This window comes from Hyaena hyaena, unplaced genomic scaffold (assembly GCF_003009895.1).
Source record: "Hyaena hyaena isolate Hyena2069 unplaced genomic scaffold, ASM300989v1 scaffold_164, whole genome shotgun sequence".
NCBI classification, from domain to species: domain Eukaryota; kingdom Metazoa; phylum Chordata; class Mammalia; order Carnivora; family Hyaenidae; genus Hyaena; species Hyaena hyaena.
In genome coordinates this window covers 2,815,046-2,839,786 of record NW_024080796.1, presented here as the reverse complement: position 1 = coordinate 2,839,786, position 24,741 = coordinate 2,815,046, and the positions used below count along the sequence as shown (strand labels likewise).

The following is a 24,741-nucleotide window of genomic DNA, read 5'->3' as shown; positions in this document are numbered from 1 at the left end:
GCTTTCTTTCTTTGAGCAAATATGATAACTACATTGTTCACATTTGTGAGTTTCTTCAGAGTGTGTGTGTGCCAGACACAGTAGAGAAGGTATTTACATCACTAAAAACATTTAGTCTCCCTGTTCTAGTACAATGAGTGATGAAAGATGAATATTCAGAATATGAATTGTAGAAATCCTGAGCTATTTTATTTTATAGTAGTATCATACCAGGCTCTTCTGGGCCTGAGACCTATATATCCCACTGCCGATGGGAATCCTATCTTGGATTTGCGAGGGCCTCTGTGGGCCAAATCAGCCACTGCTGCTCTCCAGCTTATGACCTCTCAATATGATCCCAATTGCCTAGAGAATAGGATACTACACTTCTCGCATAATGCCCCCTACGATCTGGCCTAAATTCAATTACTAATAATTTTCTCACACATTACATTTGCACCTCCATGTTTGGGCTCTTTACATGAAACTCTCTTTCCACCTCTGCTGCCTGCAAAAATTCTATTTACAGAGGACTCTCCTTAGGCATCCCTTACAGGGAGGAAACCTTCACTGAACCCCGTCATTGTCCTAAATGTCCGTAAGTCTGTATTTTCATAGTATCCTATGAGTTTTTAAACTTTTAATCACCTCCTATTTTATATTTAAATGATCTGTATATTTGTTCATCTTTCATACTAACAATCTGGGAAAGACTGGATCGGATCACACTTATCTTTGTATACCTAGTACGTAGACCAATACCTGCAGAGAATATTTCCTTTTCATTTAATCTAAACGAACAGACTTGACTTCCTTCTGGCTGGTTCTGTTCTGAGATTCTGCCACTGAGCTTGGTCTTTAATCTCCGAAGTTGAAGCTGCCCAGAGAACCAGGTGCAACGTTCCCAGAACACTAGCAACACTACGGCCAGTTAACCGGAGTGGGCTGCTGTGAATTGGCCTCCCCAGACACGAAGTCCGGGGCGTAGAGCAAGAGCAGAAAGAGGATGGAAGCTGACCAAACCAGATTCCTGCTTCTATTATTTCTTTTCATGGGCCAAACATCTCCAGACGTTGCTGCCGAAGTCCAGGAATCCTCGGGTAAAAGAAAAAAAGAGTTGCGTGACCCTAGGGCGAAAGTATTGTGAAGGGAAGGGAAGGGAGTATGGTAGCGAGCTGGGTATTTTTCCTCCAGATGTGGAACATTTTCTAGGAAATGCTGGGTAAAGCTTTGTGTTGCATAGTGGAGAAAAGAGAAGTGTAGCAGTATTCTTCAGAGAGAGACTGCGAGGTGAAGTCACCCTCTATATAAAACAGTAAAGCCGTAGAATGACGTCAGCACCCCTAGAGACTGTGATCTCCTTGGCTTTAGTGTGGAGAGAAAAGTATAGATATCCTCAGCATTTAGAACTGCTTCTTCTGCACTCGATACCCAAAACCTTCTGCTTCTCTCTCTCTCTGTGTCTAGATGGTTCTGGTGCTTCCCGGGAAGCTGTGTGGCTCACAGATGTCCCAGCTACCATGGAATTCGTTGCTGCTGCTGAGGTGGCTGTCATAGGTTTCTTCCAGGTTTGTCCAGATACCCCATTTCTGTTCCGCCAAAGAACCAGAAACATTCTACCTCAGAGCAGACATGAGAGTCGCCTGCTGACCAGATGACACTGCACTAGAAGTCAAGGGGCACAGAGGTCACTTTCAGCTTATCAAGACATTTCAAGACATTCCCAGTCTCTGAATTATGTCTTTCTCATACTTGCTTCAAGACTTCTGAGTCATGGGGTGCCTGGGTGACTCAGTCAGCTGAGCATCCAACTTTCAGTTTCCACTCAGGTCATGATCCCAGGGTCATGGGATCAAGCCCCTCATTGGGCTCATCTCTGAGCATGGAACCTGTTTGGGGTTCTCTCTATCCCTCTTCCCCTCCCAACCCTCTATCTTTCTCAAAAAGAAAAAAAGAGCTCTGGTTCTTCTCATCGATAAATGCTTTCAGTCTTAGGTCAGTGTCTGGATTGCTGAAGCAGGGGCCAGAGTAAACCCAACTTCTATCATTCAGGCAACACATTAGTCCATAGTTAATCTCTTTCTAACAAATAGGCAGTCTCTCATTCTTCTTTCTCTTCGCTTGTTCTGAAATGTTGAAAAAGGATGACGTTTTGAATATTGAAGATATTAGCCTCCACCTTCCAGATTGGCCACCTGGCTAATGAAAGCAGCCATAAATGAAAGGGCACCATGCTGGCACTTTTATCTTTCTTTGAAGGTAACATCTGGTTATTCTCCCAGCCCAAGCCCTTACTCTTATTGCAGGCCTTCTTATCTATTTCCACTAATTAGTTACAACTCACCCTCACTCTGTCAGTTCTGTGTACACAGCTGGAAATAGCTGCCATGAGATGCATGTGGGGAAGGAAGACAGGGGAGCACATTTGTCAGTGACGAGAGACCTGAGCTGTAGAGAGAAACAGCCACCCTCAGAAAGGCACGGACAGGCAAGAAAGTGGGAATAGAGGAATTTGCAATAACTTCAACGGCCACCAGATGCCGTCCGTCATTTGAGCCATGAGTAATTGCACTCTAAGGAGAATTAAAAAAGGGCAAGCCTAGATTAGCAATTGTTCGTAGCCTCGAATGAACTCCACACACCCTTTCCAATGAGCAAGATACCAACTCCCTCTGCTTGACCCCAGGCACAAGGCTAGTCAGCTTCTTTCTTTTTGCACATCTCCTCCAGCCCAGGAAGATGCCCGAAAAGAATATGCCCCTTCCTGTTTATTGCACGGAGCTGCTCTGCGCCAAGGTCCTGTGCCAGCAGGGAACATGATGCCAGCTCCCTATAGAAGGATTGGATCTTTCCCTGCTCTTGGCTGCAGGCCTGAGCACTGGGGTTGGAACAACACATGAACAGTATCTTCACGGACGATACCTTAAGCTCAGGGCAGGGAAGGAGGATTGCTCTTCCACATCCAGCACACACTTTTGTTAATAAAACCCTCTAAGTTCCATTTTGACTTCCTTTATTATTCTTTTTTTTCCCTTTCAGGACCTTTGACAGTACCTCTTTATTTCTGCATTCCTTCTTTCCTCCACAAAGTGTTCCCAAGACATTTGCCTTCTCGGGTAGATCAATGACAGTATAGCCAAACGCCACAGACATCTATGATTTTGAGGCGAATAAACTGCAAGTTGTATGGTAAGGCCAGACAGGAGTTTCAGGCTTCACTACAGTTTGGGCGTTACCTATTAGCCCGCCCAGCCTGGAAAATTCAACAATATCACTGCAAACTTAGAGGTCCGTGTTGCTTCACTTGACACTAAACCAAGTCCGTTGTTTTTTTATACGGCTCTGCACATTTCTGTTCCCTACTCTATTTCTATGTGTCTCCTCTCCAAAATAATCCCTGTGAGTTTCCTTTTTTTCCCCTCTTGTTTTCAGGATTTAGAAATCCCAGCAGTGACCATATTCCATAGTATGGTGCAAACATACCAAGCCGTGTCATTTGGAATCAGCTCTGATTCTGAGGTTCTGGCCCACTACAACATCACTGGGAACACCATCTCCCTCTTTCGCCTGGTAAGTTGGATGGGCTGCTCGAGCCTTCCTTCAGTGTTTCCTTACGTTGTGGATTCACAAACTGTGAGACTAGAAAGGGCTCTATGGCTTTAACACTAATGATGGTGCCAGGGACCATTGAGTCAGGGACAATGATGACGAAGACGGTGGCTCAACTCAACCTTCCCAAACAGGTGCTGTCATGAGTTAGAAAGAGGACTGGACTGAGAGTCAAGAGGTAGGATTGTAGTGCCACTTTGTCACTGACCAGCCATGAGACACAGGCAAGTCACTTAATAGTTTTTAGTTTCAATTCCTTCATCTATAAAATATAAAGAGTTTGACCATATCATCTCCAAGGTCATTGTGAGCCCTAAAATTGTATATTTTTATATTGTTGGGAGTTCACTTACATTTACCAAACATTCATTAAATAGCCACCTTGTTTTCTGCAAGATACAGATAATAAAAACAGGTTAAATATGTCCCCTGCTCAATAGAGTTTAAAACATGGTAAAGAATGTAAACATAATTTACAAGTACCTACAATGCAAAGAATATCACTATGGATAAAGTTTTATAATGGTTAAAAGGATAAATGCAATTCAGGAACTCTGACCCAAATAATGGGTGGGGGGTGGTGCCTGGGTGGCACAGTTGGTTAAGTGTCCAACTTCAGCTCAGGTCATGATCTCGCGGTTCACAAGTTCAAGCCTCATGTTGAACTCTGTGCTGACAGCTCAGAGCCTGGAGCCTGCTTTGGATTCCCTGTCTCCCTCTCTCTCTGTCCCTTCTCTGTGCTCTCTCTCTCTCTCTCTCTCTCTCAGAAACAACAAATAAACATTAAAAATAAAGGGTAGATAAAATTTGGACAAAGTAGAAAAGAATTCATGTCCAAGGTGGGGAAAAAAATTAAACTTAAGAAATAATGATCAAGCCACTTTGACCCGATCTCAGGATACAAGCTTGGAGAAAACAAATGTAAGACAGAGAAGTTTGATTGAAACCATATTATGGAAAAACTTGAATACCAGTTTAGTGGGTTTGCACTTAACTAGGTTGGCACTGGAAAGCCCTTAAAGCCTTGAGATCAGGAGAGTGACATGAACAGAAATGTGTTTCAGCAAGATGATTTTGGCAGTGACGGCTAGGATGGATTGTTCAGCAAAAACACGAGAGTTAACGAGAGGACTTTTTTAAAAATTTTTTTACATTTATTTATTTTTGAGAGACAAAGACAAGTGTGGGGGCGGCGGGTGCAGAGAGAGAGGAAGACACAGAATCAGAAGCAGGCTCCAGGCTCCAAGCTGTCAGCACAGACCCCAACACGGGGCTCGAGCTCACAAACCGAGATCATGACCTAAGCCAAAGTCAGATGCTTCATCGACTGAGCCACCCAGATGCCCCGAGAGGACTTTTGCTAGGCTGACAAAATCAATCATGTACTAAGGGTCTGCCGTGGAGAGATGGTAATAGAAAGTGAAGAAAAGGCAGTTCCTGCTGATGATTAAATATAAAAACTGTGGAAAGGAGGCAAAGTTGAAAGCCAGGGTATATAGAAGTACTGGGGGCATACACAAAAATAGGGATTTCTGACCCTTCAGTTAGTTGTTGAGTTTGTAGTGTTGGTGGAATATCGAGATAAAGATGTCCCGGATCCACTGGAAATGAAAATTGGAACAAAACCTAAAGCTTTCAAGATTTCTGCACAAATGTCTTTCCCCCTCATGCCTCCATCCTCTATATTTCACTTCTCATCCACACCTCTTTTAAATGTGTTTTATATTCAGTGTCTCCAATTTTCTTCAAGCTCTTAAATACACTGCTCTCTTACTTATGCCTTGCACTCCCTTAAAACTTCTTTTACTGAGGTCAGCATTGCTTCCATATTTCCAAACCCGATGAACATTCTTTAGGTTTTATTTAAGTAAGATGTTATTTAAGTAAACATCTGCCATGTTTGACGCTGTTGACTGTCTCTTTAACATTCTTTCTTTCCTTAACTTCTAGGAGCCTACTTCTTAGGTCCTCTTCTTAGTCTCCTTGAGATCTTCTCTGCCTCCATCTACACTGCTTCCTGACCCAGTGCTTGTCTCAGTCCGGTTTATAGAATCCCTATTCTGTAGAAGCAGAGACTATTTTGTCCATTACTTCAACCACAGAGTCTAAAACAGTGTCTGTCATGTAGCAGGTGCTCATTAAGGGTTTGTTGAAGGAAGGAAGGAAGGAAGGAAAGAAGGAAGGAAGGAAGGAAGGAAGGAAGGAAGGAAGGAAGGAAGGAAGGAGCGAAGGAAGGAAGGAAGGAGCGAAGGAAGGAAGGAAGGAGCGAAGGAAGGAAGGAAGGAATGTGTTTTCCTTAGGTAATACAATTCTTATTGTTTGACTGTTATGTGTCTGTTGAGTATTTGAAATGCTTTATCTCTGCCTGGACCTCTGTCATGATTCAAATGCTTGTTCTATATAAGTATTTGGATATACTCATAAGCACTACCATCTCAACATCTTCAAAACTGAATTTATCATCTGCATCTACTAAATTATATTCTTTCCTCTAAAACACTTTATTGAATTCTTATGTTCATTTAGTCTATTTTTGCCTGTTAGACCTCCAGTCATATTGAATTTATATTCCTCTTCACTTTTTCTACTCTGTTTCTCATTTAGGCTCTTAGAATCTTTGACATAAACAATTTCAAAAGCTTCTTAGTCTCCCTTTGCTACTTCATATCCGATTTCTAGACTGGTATCACCATGCTGTATTTAAAATGGAAACTGGACCATGGCACTCTCTTCTTAAAGTCTCTTCACTATTGGGGCACCTGAGTGGCTCAGTCCGTTAAGCATCAGACTTCGGCTCAGGGCATGATCCCACGGTTTGTGGGTTCGAGCCCCGCATCGGGCTCTGTGCTGACAGCTAGCTCAGAGCCTGGAGCCTGTTTTGGATTCTGTGTGTCTCTCTCTCTGACCCTCCCCTGCTCATGCTGTCTCTCTCTCTCTCTCTCTCTCTCTCTCTCAGAAATAAATACAAAATTAAAAAAAAAACACCTCTTCACTATTCCCCATTTCTTGCAAGATAGAACAGCCAACGTATTTAATGTTACATATAGTCTTTTATGACCTGGCCACTATCTGCTTCTCTAGCGCCTTTTCCAACATGTTGCCACCGTAGGCTTTACCCTCTCACTTCCCAAGTATACACAGTTTGATGATACAATTCCATGATTTCACTCACACGGGCTGTTCCTCTGCCTAAAATGCCACCACCCTCAATGCCCCCTTTCACCTAGCCTCCCCCAGCTAACTCCTCAGATCCCAATGAGCGAGTTCAGACATTGTATCCTACACAAAGCCTCCACGAACCTTCAAATTGGCCTGCCTATTCCTCTATACTTCGATATCTCTATTTCCATTTATTGCTTTATAGTGCACGTCATATCTTTGTGTCTGTCTCACCTACGACTCCATTAGACCACGAGGTCTCCCTCCATTCAAGGGTAGGAACAGCAAGTTTGTTAGCATTTATATTCCAATATGCCTCTGGTCACCAAGCCCCTCAGAAGTACTTGAGAAACTGCCTCACCTCCAAAAGCACATCTGAGGGGCGCCTGGGTGGCTTAGTCGGTTAAGCGTCCGACTTTCGCTCAGGTCGTGATCTCGCGGTTCGTGGGTTCGAGCCCCGCGTCGGGCTCTGTGCTGACTGCCAGCTCGGAGCCTGGAGCCTGTTTCAGTCTGTGACTNCTCGGAGCCTGGAGCCTGTTTCAGTCTGTGACTCCCTCTCTCTCTGACCGTCCCCTGCTCACGCTGTCTCTCTCTCTCTCCTAGAAATAAATAAAACATTAAAAAATTAAAAAAAAAAAAAAAGCACATCTGAGTTCCCTCACCAATTCTTTCCCCACTTGGACAGTAGTTGCACATTTGCATTTCACCGTTGTGAAATAGGATTCAGTGAAGCTCTTCCAATAGAAAGCTTTTGGTAAGAAAGATGGACGGTTGGGCTAATGCTTTTTGTGTGACTGTGGAACCACGGGTAGCAACCCTTCAATAGACAAATTCTAAAGAGCTACAACTCCACAGTACTTCTTTCCCTGTTCGTTATTTTAAGTGTCATAAAGAATGGATTTAAAAGTCTTGGTACTAAAAAAAAAAAAAAAAAAAAATCAAATAAATAAATAAATAAATGTCTTAGTACCACCAAGAAACACATGTGGGGAAGAAAAACAAGCGCTGTTGCTTCCAAGGTCTCGACAGGTTTTACAACCTCTAATGGGCACATTAGCTCTGCTTACAATCTATTCTTTGTAAAGCCCTGTTGATGACTTCCCAGAGCTGTTCACGCTCCTTTCGCATCTGCTTTTTGTTTACCACTAGAGGCAGCCCTACTCTGAATGAACTCTGGGAACCCTGTGGAGGAGATTATTGCTGTGCCTTACTAAAAACAAACACACCAGTTCCGCCCCATTCCGTTGGCAGGTCTGGGAGAGGTTCAGCTTGTGCAGCCCCAACTTTTAGATAAACAAATTTTTCTCAGTTTAGACTTTCAAAAATTTGGTCCATATTTTAATAGGATTTTTATTCAGGAGTTTGGGATGATTTTTTTTTTTTTTTTTTTTTTGGAAAAAGAGAACATCAAGACTATTCATTTTTAAACTAGGAAATGGGAACCTGTTGCAAATGTCTTGGTACCTATCTTCATCTTAAATGTATCATTCATGCGGTTTGTTTTTGTTTGTTTTTAGTGCCTGGTTTATGATAGACACTATGCTACGTGTTTTTTGGTGTTCTAACTTTTAATTGTCACAAGAATCTGACGAAATCATTATTATCATCCCTGAATTACCAACAAGGAAGCTAAAGTTCCATGAGATCAATTTCAGTTCTCAAAAGTCTATAGAGTAGGGGCGTCTGGGTGGCTCACTCGGTTAAGTGTGGACTTTGGATCAAATCATGATCTCACGGTTCCTGAGTTCGAGCCCATGTCAGGCTCTGTGCTGACAGCTCACAGCCTGGAGCCTGTTTCAGAATTCTGTGTCTCCCTCCCTCTCTGCTCCTTCCCTGACTGTGCGCCATCTCTCTCTGTCTCTCAAAAATAAATAAACGTTAAAAAAATTTTTCAGTCGTTAAAAAGAAAAAACTCCATAGAGTAAACAGACATCTGATTCATACCCAGCATAGCTGTCTCCAAATCATGCCATTTCTATGATACAATAGTGACTTTCCAAAGTCCTTAACCCTGACAAAAAAAAAAACTTTGTTTTTACGCCTAGATTCTATCTACTCTAATGCCCCTCATTCTAAAGCCTACTGATTTCAGCCACTTCCTCCTAAACCATTTCTCTACCGCCACCCCTGCCTTGGCACTACTTAAACCCTTGGATTATTTCTCCAGGTTTACTCGAGGTGTTATATGTTTTGGCAAAGAAGTCTCAGAAATTAGACATAGAGAGTTTTCAATTGGAACAACATATTTAGAGGCAAACGGGAATAATGACAGGTAAAAAACATGAAGACCGTAATGAGTCGACAGGACTGGATGCTTTGAAATGTCTGAGCAATAAGAAGCCAGCAACTGTTATATTCACGGAACACATCACTCTCCAAAAATAGTGCAGGCCAACTATGTAACTGCGATCAGGAAGGATTTAAGCAAGTGAAACAATACTAAGTTGTTTCTGTTCGGTGTGTACAACAGCTTGTCTTTGTGAGTGTGAGTGTAGGGAGACCCTCCGCACTCTCCCTGTGCTCTCATTGTTGCCCCAGTGGAGGTATAATCCTGGGTTGAATAAACCATGAGCCTGTTCTAAAATGGAATTTCAGGTATTATTTGAATGTTTATCCTGCTTTGGGTTTTCTCAGTCACCTCTATTTTAGGAAATATAATTAGCCTAACTTTGACCCAATAGGATAGTAATGGAAACACAGTAAAAGCATTCTTTCATTCCTTATAGGGTTATGCACCGGATACTTATTATAGGAAATGCACCGTGGGGCGCTGGGTGGCTTAGGGGGTTAAGCTTCTGACTCTTGAATTTGGATCAGGTCATGATCTCACAGTTCATGGGGTCCAGTTCCACGTTCGGTTCCATGCTGACAGTGCGGAGCCTATTGGGGATTCTCTCTCTCTGCCCTTCAAACAAAGAGAATCAAAAGGAACTAGTGTATAAAAATAAACTAATAGATTCAGGAAGTAAGTTATGTCAAACTATTAAGTATTTTCTTTTCTAAAGTATATATTTATGAAATATATGGCAAGCTAAACAGTTTATAAAAACAAGCCCAGGGACATGAGGGTTTTTGTTTAAGGGTTTTGTTTAAGAAACGATTTCTCAGTGCTATTCAAGATATTTAATACTATAACTGTGGTGTAAGACAAGTTTAATATACTTTATGAAATGCTGGGTTGTTAGTTAAAGAAATACATAGGAATTCAAAAGAATATTGCTGAAGTACTACCGAACAGAAAAAAGACCTGATTAACCTGTTGGTATGATATTAGTGTCTAAAACATAACATAATCCACTTCAAATATTCTCGGGGAGTCTCAAAATTATATTTGAAGGTAGCCACTCTTCTGGTTTACAGTTTATGTTTTTCTTCTGGTGCCGCTTTCTTGGGGGAGAAAATAGTTTGATATCTCAAGTAAAATTCTTTCCAAAAACTGGAAAAGAAATATATTAAAAAATGTTTCCCCAATTCTTGGTTTCAGGATCAGATTTTCTGACCAGTGCCTTATGCAAATAACTCCCTTTACAGAGAGAGATTTCCTGTTCAAATATTGTTTCCAGGAGCCCTACGCATGAACGTTCCAGAGTTTATTAATTTAAGAAAGAGTGAACCAGTCGGCCATGTTTCATTAAAAGAAGCACTACAATTTGGAGAGACTTGAGGAGAGTGGTTTTTATTAAAAACTCTTTGCTACTTCGAGAATGTTATCACCACTTAACATCCTCTGCCTCCAATAGGCCGCATTCCTTAAATCCAGAAACACCTGGAGTAACTGGCACTTCCTGTTCTCCCTGTTCTGGGAAATGGGAAGGTCTGCCCAGAAAAGAGCCCGAGAGGGTGGGGCTCCCTGGCCGCAGCACAGCTCTGTGAGGTGAGGCGCAGCCGCTGGAGTTCCTAGACAAATAATCAGGAAGTATTTCCACATATGAAATATTAAAAGGGTCCTGATTGTGATTGTGATGATGATGATTTTCATGTTTGCAATTAGCAGAGCCCTAAGTATGAAGGAGACATGCCAGCTGGCAAAGCAGGCTTTAAGCAGCCTTACAGATTCTGTGGACTCATTTTCTTTCTCTCCTCACTCTTAGTGCCCAGGGAAGGAAGATGGGAGAGGCTGGGCCAGGTGTCCCCCTAGGAAGACGTCTCCTCTTGCTTTTTAAAAAATTTTTTTTAATATTTATTTTTGAGAGATAGAGAGAGACAGAGTGCGAGTAGGGAAGGGGCAGAGAGAGGGAGACACAGAATCCAAAGAAGGCTCCAGGCTCTGAGCTGTCAGCACAGACCGTGATGCAGGGCTGGAACCCCCCCAACTGTGAGATGATGACCTGAGCTGAAGTTAGGCATTAAACCAACTGAGCCACCCAGGCGACCCCCCCCCCTCTTGCTTTTATATTTATATTTTATATTTATATATTTCCCAAACCTTCCACTCAGGAGTCTGTGAATATTAAAACAATTAAATATACAAAGAGAGAGTTCATATTTTTTCATTTATTTTTATTTATTTTGAGAGAGATAGAGCATGAGGAGGGGGAGGGCCAGAGAGGGAGAGAGAGAGGGAGGGAGAGAGAGAGAGAGAGAGCAGGCTGTGCACCAGCAACAGTGAAGAGCCCGAGTGCTCAAACTTATAAACCATGAGGTCATGACCTGAGCCAAAACCAAGAGTCAGAGGCGTAACCGCTGAGCCACCCAGGTGCCCCGGGACTTCACATTTTAAAACAACCTATAGTGTCCAAGGCCGGCTCCAGGCCAGTGCAGCTCCCAGCACTATACTGTTGACGAATATTTTTTTCAAAATTCTTGTTTTGAAATACATGTTTTTGTACCTCGACATTTATTTATTTTTTAAATTTGAGTTGTGCAAAACAGTCATAAAATAATTAAATCACTATCTGAGTGAATGTCAGTATTCCTGTGCCTCAGTGCCTAACATGCAACAGGCACTCAACAAATGTATTACAGGAGATATATCCAGAATTCATAATATTAACCATAATATGCCTTGGACTTCTTAAAGGTGCATATCGCTTTTAACTAACCAATGGGAGACCACCTGAACAAAACAAGAGAAAAACTGGCAACGGGAGGCATCGTGGGAATGACATAATGAGCAATCTTGGATTCCTACTGTCTAATTTACCTAAATGAATTCCTTCCTGCATAAATTAAAACAACACTTACCTCTGACTATGCTGGATAGCCTCAAAGAAAGTAGCTTGGGGGTAAAGATAGTTCTGATCCAGAGCAAGAGCAGGTTGGGTAGGACCTATATGAGATAGCAGATACAAGAGAAAGAGGTTGAAACGTCCAAAGGTTGGTAGCTCAAAGATCTCAAAAGTGATTCGAACTATTTTAGGAAACAGAACTGTTCAGAAGCTAGCATTTGTCTGTAGGCATTGTTGCTATGTGTGATGGAAGCATTATCTTGTGTCTTTATGGCATGAGTAGACTGGGGGAGGGGAATGAAAAACTCTGGGAATAAAGATTGACAGTATCAAGTCCTATCTTTTAATATACCTGAATACGGTGGAAAGGTAGCTCTAAAATGCAAATCTGAGGCAACAGACTAGGTAACGAGATAATTCCTTTCACCAAAAATAATTTATTTTAAAATCCAGGCAAAGGGTAAGGGAGCAAGGGGCTTTGGAGAACTAGCAAGAGAGAGAGAAAGATCTAGACTAAGATCCAGAAGATGAAAACCCAAAAGGAAAACCTGTATTGGGACTGCTTTTTGTCTGGGGGGATTTTCCTGTCAGTTCTTAAAGAAGCAGTCAAGAGGCTGAGAAGTTTGCTTTTTTGTGACACTCAAGGAACCTGAAAAGTAAATGTTGAAATCCAGGGCCCGGAAGAGGAAGCAGGAGGTAGATTTAGTAAAACAGCTTTTGCCCCACTTTGAACCCTAAAGAACAGTACCAAGAACAACAAATCATCTCAGTCCCAGAAATTATACTAGGACGATCATATATGAAATTATATATGAATATAAATGGATATATATATATCCATGTACACATACATAGATATACACACACATATACCTTTACACATGTGTAATTACACATATGTATCAAATATATAATCTACCCTCAGCCATGCCATAGTATAATAGCTGAAACTCAAAGAAAAAGAGAATAATTTTAAATCAGAGAAAAGAGATTACCCTCAAAGCAATGTCAAAAAGGTAATACCAAGTTTCACAGGTAAGTTCTCAGTAGAAAGAGTGGAATGCTACATATAAAGAAATATATCTTGCAAAAACAGAAGGTAATTGTCAACATAGCCTTCTACCTCCAGCAAAAATTGGCTTCAAAAATAAAGCTGAAATATCCTTATTTTCAGCAACAAAGCTGAGAGATTATGTCACCCAAGAGATCTTCCTCATACTAAAAGGTGTTCTCTAGACCAAGAGCAAAACATCCCAGAGAGAAGCTCAAAAGTGCAGGAAGAAATGAAGAGAAGCCGAAATATAAACACGTGCATAAATGTAAATGTATATTGACTATATAACAATAATAATAACATCTTGTGAGATTTAAAATTAAAATATACAATATAATCATCTGTTAAGCCTTGAGTGTGGGGCCCACGAATGGAGTTGAATGGAGGAAAACTGTATTAAGTGGTTCTAATCTCTACATTGTCCAAGAAGAGACATAATTGCCAGTTAAAATTAGATTCTGATAACTAAAGAATGCATGTTGTCTAATGCACGCTAGTAATCCTCAAGAGAATGATCATGGAACATGTAACGTCGAAGCCAATCAAGGAAAGGAAGGAATAATATAAAATGCTCACTCAATTCAAAGTAGTCCAGAAGTGAAAGTGGGATTTGGAACAGGCAGAAACAATGGGAAATGCATATGGAATTGAATCTATTAGTAATTACATTATATAAAAATTCGAAGACAAAGTTTAGCAGACTGGATTAAAAGATAAAACTCTGAGCTTTTTACAAAGTTTTATTAGTAATTACATTATATAAAAATTCAAAGACAAAGTTTAGCAGACTGGATTAAAAGATAAAACTCTGAGCTTTTTACAAAGGACATATTTTAAAATATAGAGACTCATGTAAAATATAAAGATAGATTAAAAGGAAAAGGATAGAGCTATACCATTCAAATACTTCCTAAAGAAAGCCTAAATAAGCATATTAATGTTAGAAAAAGTAGTCTTCTAGGCAACAAAAATACCTAGAAATAAATAAAGAATAGTGCTTTATAATGATACATATTTCAATTTGCCCAGATTTAACAGTTCTAAATCTGTATTCATCTAATACATGGCCTAAGAATATATAAGCAGAAACTGACAGAATTGTAAGAAAAAATGGTTAAATTCATAATTATCGTGGGAGATTTTAATACGTTTTTTTCCCTAAAGTTAATTTATCTGGGGGCAGGGGAGGGACAAAGAGAGAGGAGAAGAGAAAGGATATTAAGTAGGCTCCAAACCAGCAGCTCAGAGCCTGACATAGGGCTGGAACTCAGGATCTGTGAGGTCATTACCTGAGCCTAAACCAATTGTCAGTCACGTCATGGACTGAGCCACCCAGGCACCCCAGAGATTTTCATATTACTCTCTTGATAAGATAAATTCGTTAAGCAATTCATTAAGAATATAGAAAATTTGAACTATAAAATTAACCACGTGAGCCATTAATCTATACAGAATACTATATTAAAAGACTGCAGATTATACATAATATTAAGGGCATATATAAAAGTTGACAAATGCTATAATAAAATGTAGAAATTAAGCTAGAAATCGATAACAAGATTAGATTAAGAAATACAGTTCTAAAGAGCCAATAGGTTAGAGAAGAAATAACAGAAATTGGAAAACATTTGGACTGAGTGATAATGAAATCTACATATAAAATTTATGGATGCATTTATAGTCCTGTAAGGGGGACATGTGTAGATTTTAATATATATTTTGGAGAAGGATGATGATAAAAATCAAGGATCAAAGCATCCATTTTAAAGTGAGAGAAATAAGTTCCAGGTAGATTTTCGATCTATTGTGAAAGATAAAATAGTAATGGGTTTCTAGGAGATAAGAGAATTTCTTCATGACTTTGGTGCAGTCAAAGATTTTTAAGCAAAACAGAACAGAAACACACACTAGCTACCAAGGAAAAGATTGATAACCTCAACTACATTGAAATTACCTTCCGTTCATGAGCAATAACCCACAAAAGGGAAGGTCCCAGTGAAGGATGATATGCAATATAGAAGCAATAAAGGACTCATATGACAAAGTGTATAAAAGCGTCTTCAAACCAGTGAAAAAAGACAACTCAATAGAACAATAGGCAAATGATTTGAATAGACATTTCATAAAAGAGGACATACAAAGGGTTACCCAGGGAAATGCAATTAAAACCACAATAAGACACTACCACACGTTCGCCAGAATGAATAAAATTATAAAGGCTGATAATGCCAAGTGTTTGGACCAATGGGAGCTTTCAAACAGTACAGGTGCAAGCATAAATTATTATCTATTTTAGAAAGTAATTTAAATTATTAAATTTTATAATTTTTAAGCATGGGAAGGGAAGAGAGAGAAAAAGAAAAAGAACCCCAAGCAAGCTCTGTGCTGTCAGCACAGAGCCCAGCATGGGGCTGGATCTATAACCATGAGATCATGATTGAGCCAACATCAAGAGTTGGATGATTGAGCCAACATCAAGAGTTGGATGCTTAACCAACTGAGCCACCCAAATGCCCCAATGGCTTGGCAGTTTTTGTTAGCTGAAAATACACACACTGTCTAATGAGAAATCCCAATCCAAGGGATATGGTCAGCAGATATGTACCATGAACAAGAGTGTTCATTGCAGCATGATTTTAATAATTAGAACCTGGAAATAATCTAAATATCTGTCGGTAGTAAAATGAGTAAATTTTGCATATTTATACAAATGAATATTATATGCCAAGGAAAATGAACAAATTTCAGCTACATGTGATGACATGAATATGTATATACAAAATGTTAAGCAAAGAAATGAGGTATGTGTATACAAAATATACTGTTTGTTTCCATTTGCATAAGTTTTAAAAAAGAAAACCAAACCATAGGATTAAAAGGTGCATCTTTAAGAGCACCTAAATCTATAAAGGAAAGGATGAAAACGGCCACCATAAAAGTCAGATAATGGTCACCTTTGGCAAAAAAAAAAAAAAAAAAAAAAAAAAAANAAAAAAAAAAAAAAAAAAAAAAAAAAAGCACAAATTATGGATCAGAAGGAAAGACAAGGCGTCAGGAGTTCTGGCAATATTCTACTTCTTTACCCAAGTGTTGGTTCCACAGTTCCACAGCTGTTTGCTCTGTGATAATTTTTTTAAAAACTGAGTTTTACGTTTTATGTTTCATGCTTTTCTCTGTATGTACATATTATTTCACATTAAAAGGGTACATACGATACTCTGATTATGTAAACAGATCCCCTTGACTTCAGGCTCTTAGAGTTTCATCTATTTAGCTCGGTTTCAAGGCCCTTTGGAAGTCTGCCCCAGCCGACCCCACTCACCCTGTCCCTCTCCTACTCACGCTTAACGGTAACTACTGTTATAGTTATGGCAAACTAACTACAGCTTCCAGAACATAGGACCTCTCATCTTCGTGTCTATTGCAAATACTGTTTTTTAAATTAAAACTCTCTCCCCATCCTCATTCATCTAATCAAGTTTTAGCTATTTTTCAAGACGTACTTCTTCCTGGATGCTTCTCTGCTCTTCCTTTGGGTGACCTGTGTGGACACATGATTCCCCTGTGATAACATTTCTGTATCCCACAGGACAGTGTGTTCTTTGAAAGTGGAGAATATTTCTTATTTCCCTGTATGTCTTTTGAGCTTTAGGGCCTGACATGTGGTAGATAGCCAATGATTTATCAATGAATAAAAACAGAACAGTGATAATTTTTATCTTTTTTGTGTTACCCAGGTGGATAACGAACGATTGGATTTAGAGAGCAAAGACGTTGAAAGCATTGATGCCTCCAAATTAAGCCGCTTCATTGAGATCAACAGCCTCCACTTGGTGACAGAGTACAACCCTGTGGTAAACAATAGCCCTTGGTTCCAGACCCTTCGGTCCCTAGTCAGGGAGGGTACTTGCCTCCATACAGAGATCCTTCCCTCCAGGAGTTCCAATCCTTGAGCCAATAATAACAGTATCTAATATTAAGGGAACACTTCGCTGTTTATGTTGCAAACTTTACTCCAACTCTTTACGTTTGATAGACTGGTCCCTCTTCAACAAAGAAAGAAACAGAGTTAGAAACCTTAAACACTCATCAGACGACGAGTAAGGAAGAGAGCCAGGATGTAGAGTCAAGTGACGGAGTCAAAAACTTCTGAGTTTTGCTGCCCGAGAGTGTCCACTAAAAACAACTCATCCAAGCCACACTCTAGACCACGCTTTTCAAACAAAATTGTAATCTATGCTGAAGGCCCGCTTTTTTCCAAAGGCATCAGTGACTAATCCTCTTGCAAAATACAATGAAAGTAAATTAATAGACAAATGAAATATTAAAAAATAAAGCCCACGGATCACAAATTTGGATGTTAGAGCAATGCAGAATTTCTACGAAAGTTTTTAAAACCTTCTCCTGCCTCCTTGTCGACCTGTAACTGACAGTTCTTGGTCTGGCATCCCCTGCGCATCCTAGACCCTCACAGTAACGTGGCTTTCTTTGTAGGTTTATCTTCTTTTGGTATTGCATGTTGCATACCGCCTGGGTGAAGGCTTTGGTCCACCCATTCTGATCATCTGGTCACCTAACAGTCTACAGTATACACAATGAATTACCTTCCATGTCCTGTCTTTCCTTTTCCCTGATATAGAAGTGATAAAGTATTGATTTCCATTGACCTCATCAGTTCTGAAATGCTGTGCATTCTCTAATATCAGTACTTTAGAGCACGTCGTGGTTTTTGGAACTCACAAAGCCAATTCACGCCCATTTTCTCACTTAATTTCACATTGAGTTTTTGAGGCTGAAGAGAGATAATTACTATGCCCATTTTATCAAGGTGCACAGTTAAGATCCAAGTGACCTACTCAAGGTCACATAGTAATAGGAAAGGTGGAACTGAAGGTAGAAATTTTCACTCCTGATGCACTAGCTTAGATTGTCTACTCCCATTTCACAGGAAAGAAAAGAGAGTTCAGAAAAGGGAAGTAAGTTCATCAAGGCCATATGACTAGCAATTTGAGCTTCAGAAACAGCCCTCTGGGCTTGTCCCTGCTTTTCTTCATGATCAGTCTGACAGAATCCTGTGGTTTTTCCATTGCCCCATACAGCCTTCAGTAGGAAACATCTCTTTTCCTGTTGACTAAATTCCTGTCCATCTTTCACACCTCCTTTGTCTTCATAGAGTGGTGACTCCATTTCCACTTTTGCTAGGATTTCAAACACACGCACCTCAGGGGTGTTGGCAGAAATAACTTAAAAAAAGCAGTTTTCTCCTAGGCCATCATCATTCTCATGATTATAGTTGTAAAGGTCAGGAGTGCCTGTGGGAAAAGAAAAGCTGATCTGATAGTCCCTAGGTTTATGGCCTCGGGGTCCTGGAGTTCTGCGGGCTAACTGAGCAAGGACTGGCCTTCCTGAGTTCTGCCTGGTTCATCTCTCATCTTACAAAATAATGACATATTATTTTAATTCCACATTAGTAGTGAGAGAAAATCACACCAAGAAGAAATCAGGTAAGAATTCCTTTAGGAAAGCAAGTTTAACTCTTGTTGTGACTTCCACATTTCCCAAAGGTGATATTTTTCTCATTTGGTGACCTGCCTCCACTACTATAGCTATTTCTCATCTGCTGCTGATGCAGAGGTTTGCACCAGTAACAAGGGGGAGACAGAAACTCACAACCATGTATTAAGCCAGCAGGATACTTTTAATGCACACACTCGATACTTAGCTTCAGGGTGGAAAATCAGACTGTCTGTTAAGATTAAGTTAATCACTTCTGATATGCGCGACCCCTTCTGTTAAGACAGCTGCACCTTTTGACTCCTTAGCTTTGATTTCTTGACTTCTCCCAGGTTATCCCCACCTCTGCTCTAGCAGGATACATGCATGCTTTACGTTTAAGTATCAGGGTCCAGTGAAACAAGAGACTATTATTTAATATCCAATCTCCCAAATTTAAAGCCTAAGAACTGGCTTTAAACTCCAGGTAGAGGGGCACCTGGGTGGCTCAGTTGGTTGGGCGACCTTCAGGTGTTGGGATTAAGCCCTGCATCGGCTTCCACCCTAAGTGTGGACCCTGCTTAAGATTCTCTCTCTCTCTCTCTCTCTCTGTCTCTCTCTCTCTGTCTCTCTCTCTCTCCCCCTTTGCCCTTTCCGCTACTCTCTCTCTAAAATATAAACAAACAAACAAACAAATTCCAGGGAGAAAGTTTTAGGAAAGAGCTCAATGAACCCTCCTTGCCTACATGTTGGCCACTACTACTGGCGAATCTCCACAGAGTAGTGTGTAGCTTCCAGAAGATTCCTACATAGCTGTCTCCCCTTCTCAGCATCCTGGGACTCTGCCTGATCGTTCATTCATCCACCATACTCTCTTCCTGTACACTTGCTGGTTTGATAGCAATGCTTTCTGTAGTTAGGAGGGGGAGGTGAAAAGGGATGGGGTTTGTCTAAAACAGAGACTCCTGGAGCACTGTTTCAGGAAAAGAAAGAAAGTGAAGTGGGGCACCTGGATGGCTCAGTTGGTTGTGTCTGGCCTCAGCTCAGGTCATGATCTCACAGTTTGTGAATTCAAGTCCCGCATCGGGGTCTGTGCTGACAGCCTGGAGCCTGGAGCCTGGAGCTGCTTCGGATTCTGTGTCTCCCTCTCTCTGTCCCTCCCTCCACTCACGCTCTGTATCTCTCTCTCTCTCTCAATAGTTAATAAACATTTAAAAGGAAAAGAAAAAAAGTGAAGGGAGCCAGTGCTATAGTTTCATGCTGTCTCTTCTCCTCACTCTGGCTCATGGCTGTCCTGCTTCCCTCCATCACAGACAATTTCATGGGAAATCACCATCTCTAATCAGCAAAAAAAAAGGGCCAATGCTTCTGGCCTCCTGAAGAGCTTATCTTATTTCTAAGGTTTCAGGCAAATGGCCTTCATTTGAGTCGGTTTAGATAGGGTTTTGCAATTAGCTATGTATAAGGCAGGACATCCGGATGGTTAAGAGCATGGACTCTGGGGCGCCTGAGTGGCTCGGTTGGTTGAGCTTCTGACTCTTGATTTTGGCTTAGGTCATGATCCCGGAGTCGTAGGATAGAGCCCTGTGTCGGGCTCCACACTGAGCATGGAGCCTCCTTAAGCTTCTCTCTCTCCCCCACTGCCCTTCTCCTCTGCTCTCACTCTCTCTCTCTAAAAAAATAAAAAATAAAGAGCATGGACTCTGGAGCCAGACTGCCTGGTATGAATCCCAGTCTACCATTTATGTAACTTTGGGAGAGTTTATGCCTTCATTCCCTCACCTATAAGACTGAAACCTTGGGGGCGCCTGGGTGGCTTAGTCGGTTAAGCGTCCGACTTTCCCTTAGATCATGATCTCGCGGTTCGTGGGTTCGAGCCCTGCGTCGGGCTCTGTGCTGACTGCCGGCTCAGAGCCTGGAGCCTGTTTCAGAGTCTGTGACTCCCTCTCTCTCTGACCCTCCCCTGCTCACGCTGTCTCTCTCTCTCTCTCCTAGAAATAAATAAAACATTAAAAAATATTAAAAAAAAAAACTGCAACCTTGAGGGTTAAATTAGTTATCATATGTAAAGACCTGGAAACAGTGCCTAGCACGTAACAAGCATTCAAAAGTGTATCTGAGTGCTCTTGCGACACGGAAAGGGACTGAGAAAAAGTAACTGATATGTTACAAGACAGATTTGTTGTCTACTGGTATATAACAGATTACTCCAAAATTTATCAGCTTAAAACAGTAAAATTTTATTATCTCACAGAGTTCTTGTGGATTAACAGTTTGGGGGTGGGGGGTCTGGGCTAGGTGCTTCTGATCCGGGGGTTCTTGTGAGGTTGCAGTCACTGGTCAGAGAGGTAGTCAGTCATCTGAGGGTTGAAGTAGGGCTACAGCATCTGCTTCACATGACTGGCAAGCCAGTGCCGGCTGTCAGCAGGAGGCCTTCGTTTTGTGCTGTGTGAATCTCTTCATAAAGTGGACTTGAATGTCCAACACTGAGACTGGCTTTCCCCAGAGAGAGTGACAGAAGAGAGAAGAAGGCAGGAGCCACTATGTCTTTTATGACTTCACCTTGAAAGTCACGCTCCATCATTTCTGAGTATCCCACTGGTTGCTTGGCTCAACCTTACTCATAATGGGCAATAGGGATCTATACGGTTTTATGACAGCCAGAAGGGAGACTTATGGAAGGCCAAACTGAAGGCTAGTTCTCATTTATATTTCAGCCTACTTATTTACTGGGTTGCCACTTAGGTATTTTTTTATCCTTGTCTCTTTCATTTAACTATAATACCCTTCAATTTACCAGACTGCGATTGGCCTATTTAATAGCATGATCCAGATTCACCTTTTACTGATGATGAACAAAGCCTCCCCGCAGTATGAGGAAAGCATGCACCGATACCAAAACGCTGCCAAGCTCTTCCAGGGGAAGGTAAGTCTGGAATGGCAGATACCCTTTTGAATACTCAGTTCCACGACACTAGAGAAAGGGAGATGGGTTCAGGGAGACTAGATAAATAAGGAAAGTGAGTACGCTTAAGAGATCATGAAATAAGAACTTGGACATAACAAATCACACTACTCTTTTTTAAAATTAAAGATGTTGCCATTGCTCTATTAGGTATTTACCCAAAGGATACAAAAATATGGATGCAAAAGGGTACATGCACCCCAATGTTTATAGCAGCATTATCAACAATAGCCAGCCTATGGAGAAAGCCCCAATGTCCATCAACTGATCAATGGATAAAGGAGATATGAGATACACATAACATATATAATGGAATAATACTCAGTCATCGAAAAGAATGAAATCTTATCATTTGCAATGATGTGGTTAGAGCTAGAATGTATTATGCTAAGCAAAATAAGTCCGTCAGAAAAAGGCAAATACCATATGATGTCACTCATATATGGAATTTAAGAAATAAAACAAAGAACATATGGGAAGTGAGGGGTATAAAAGAGAAGAGAGGGAAACAAACCACAAGAGACTCTTGATGACAGAGAACAAACTATGGGTTGCCAGAGTGAGGTGACGGCACTTGTGATGAGCACTGGGTGTTGTATGTAAGTGGTGATTCATTGAATTCGACTCCTGAAAAATAAAAAATAAATTTGAAAAGGCTGATGAATGAGTTTCCTAAAAATAAAAAAAAAATTAAAACTTAAAAAAAGGTACAAATATTTTCAATATGAATAAAATGAAATGAAGCAATAAACATAAACTTTTTTGCTTGAAAATTCCAAATGTTAAATTAAGTTAAGTTAATTAAAGTTAAAGATGTATTTCATACTATTAAAGACCTTTATAATCTTATCTTCCCTTGGTGGTGAGTCTATTTTTTTTTTTTTTTCTGTATTGAAAAGCGAAGAAAAAATAGAGACCTAAAGATGCTGAAAATAAAAATCACCCTCGGGGCGCCTGAGTGGCTCAGTCGGATAAGCGTCCGACTTCGGCTCAGGTCATGATCTCATGGTTCGTGGGTTCGAGCCCCGCATCGGGCTCTGTGCTGACAGCTAGCTCAGAGCCTGGAGCCTGCTTCACATTCTGTGTCTCCCTCTCTCTCTGACGCTCCCTTGCTCACACTGTCTCTCTCTCTCTCTCTCTCTCTCTCAGAAATAAATAAAAGATTAAAAAAAATTTTTTTTTTTTTAAATCACCCATTAGTCACTATTTAATTATTCTTTTCCATTGCCTCTTAAAGTTTTAAACTCAGGACTTATTTCTCATATAAAGCACCTATCATACCTGGGGCCTACTAGATGTCTAATAAATGTTTATTTCTGTCCCTTCTCTACTTTGCATCGTTCTGTTTGGTATCACTGAAATGGTAAAACTTAACCCAGTTCAAGGCTAGTGCATTAAACTAGAGACATTTTCAATGCTGACAACTGTCTGGTAGGAACATAAACTGACTCTGGTAGTTGTTTCCCTAACACTGGAAGTTTTGAGTGTTTCTAAATGTAGACGATCCTCTAACAAGAATATTATAAAGATTTCTCCTTTGGATACAAGGTTTGATTTAATAATATAAAATAGTTGACGTTTATCAAGCAGTTATCATATGCTTAACCGACTGAGCCCCCCCCGGTGCCCATAGGCAGTTACCATATGTAAAAGCTAAACTGGAAATACTAGATGGATCCTCTCACTTCATCTCCCCCAACGGAAGCCTATTTTGCCAGTGAGAACACGGAGTCTCAGAAAGGCTGAGCACCGTGCCAAAGTCACACAGCTAGAAAGTACCAGAAACAAAACTTAAAATGTGTTATCTGCCTTTAACCATGAGGCTTCTTTAGCTAAAGTTGCTTCCAATTCTGTGTTCTTAAAATTTTGTGCACCTGATCAAAAGGGTAAAATACCAAAGCAGTGAAAAACAGGAAGAAATCCATTCAGTTGGATGACACAGAACATAAGTTCAATGAGTGTAAGCTGCAACAATTATGAGAAGTCTCTTTCTCCTCCGGACCTCAGATAGATGTTTCCCTTCAAACCTCTCCAACTGCAGATTCTTTTCATTCTGGTGGACAGTGGTGTGAAGGCCAACGGGAAAGTGATCTCATTTTTCAAACTAAGGGAGTCTCAACTGCCCGCTTTGGCAATTTACCGGACTGTAGATGAGGAGTGGGATACGCTGCCCAGAGCAGAAGTTTCAGTGGAGAACGTGCAGACCTTCTGTGATGGATTTCTAGAAGGGAAACGGCTGGTAAGTGGGAGACTTCAGGTAGAGCAAGTTGAATTTTCCGCTTTATGTCCTCTTATCTCCTGGTGCATAAAACTTCTTGAGGCTCTACTGGATTTGACTAAGGGCAAAAGTATATGAGGATATGGTGGACAGGATCAGAGGCTTGTTAGGATAGAATCGTGAGAAGAGAACTACACGTGCATCTTTGGAAATGTCTTGCACATTCAAAGGAGCTGAAAATGGGGTTTTACCCTTCTGTAAAACATAACATTCCTATAGATAAGAGCTCATGAGATGAAAATTAAAGGTGAATTAAGGAGTTCTTAAATAGCTCCGTTTGCTGATTTTTTAAAACCAAGAGCCCCGGGGCGCCTGGGTGGCTCAGTCGGTTAAGCGTCCGCCTTCGGCTCAGGTCATGATCTTACAGCTCCTGGGTTCAAACCCGCGTCGGGCTCTGTGCTGACAGCTAGCTCAGAGCCTGGAGCCTGTTTCAGATTCTGTGTCTCCTTCTCTCTCTGACCCTCCCCTGCTCAAACTGTCTCTCTCTCAGAAATAATTTTTTTTTCAAAACCATAAAAAAAAAACCCAAGAGACCCAAATCTAAATAACAATGTCATGATGTTTTTCAGAGAGAAAATCGTGAATCAGAAGAAAAGACTCCAAAGGTGGAACTCTGATCTCTCCCTGATACTTGCACGTACTACTAAGAACTTACACAATATAAAAAAAGGGCAACTCAAACTTCAGAGACACTCACCAATAGGATCAACAGGCCTTACACACAACACACACACACACACACACACACACGTCCATTTTGTTCCTTAAAATCTCATTTCCTTTCCTTTCCTTATCCTTTCTTTTAAGTTGTGCACACTCTCTGAGTACCCATCCAATCTTCTTCTATGCATTCATACTGTGTAGTCCCATACACAGCAACACACACCACTGAATGGAGCCTTTAAGAGGAATATTGCGATATCTCTTTGATGGGGAGGCATTCCCGGAGGGAGGATGGTCTGATTTGTCCTTTAATATTGAATCTGTACCCTGCACAGGATGTACATGCAACATAGTTTCCGCTCTCTAGCTGTTA

The 24,741-nt window shown here is 40.8% G+C and overlaps 1 protein-coding gene across 2 annotated transcripts; it reads left to right on the top strand.

The window, feature by feature from the left end:
* The first annotated feature begins 985 nt into the window (after positions 1-985).
* Positions 986-24,328, top strand: ERP27 (endoplasmic reticulum protein 27). 2 transcript variants are annotated; one of them, XM_039239920.1, is made up of 7 exons: positions 986-1,079; positions 1,447-1,547; positions 3,412-3,549; positions 16,707-16,823; positions 21,263-21,388; positions 23,469-23,666; positions 24,275-24,328. In XM_039239920.1, exons 1-7 carry the CDS (start codon positions 986-988, stop codon positions 24,320-24,322), a joined length of 822 nt encoding a protein of 273 aa, XP_039095851.1. In that variant the 3' UTR covers positions 24,323-24,328. The 2 variants fall into 2 exon arrangements, with proteins under 2 accessions (XP_039095851.1, XP_039095852.1); XM_039239921.1 differs by lacking the exons at positions 986-1,079; positions 1,447-1,547; positions 3,412-3,549 and adding an exon at positions 10,752-10,781.
* The last annotated feature ends 413 nt before the right edge of the window (positions 24,329-24,741 follow it).

Excerpts from the sequence above, each read along its gene's own strand:
- ERP27 (XM_039239920.1), top strand. The coding sequence starts at position 986 with ATGGAAGCTGACCAAACCAGATTCCTGCTTCTATTATTTCTTTTCATG. Across the intron at positions 1,080-1,446 it reads CGAAGTCCAGGAATCCTCGG|ATGGTTCTGGTGCTTCCCGG; the intron begins GTAAAAGAAAAA and ends CTCTGTGTCTAG. Across the intron at positions 1,548-3,411 it reads CTGTCATAGGTTTCTTCCAG|GATTTAGAAATCCCAGCAGT; the intron begins GTTTGTCCAGAT and ends TCTTGTTTTCAG.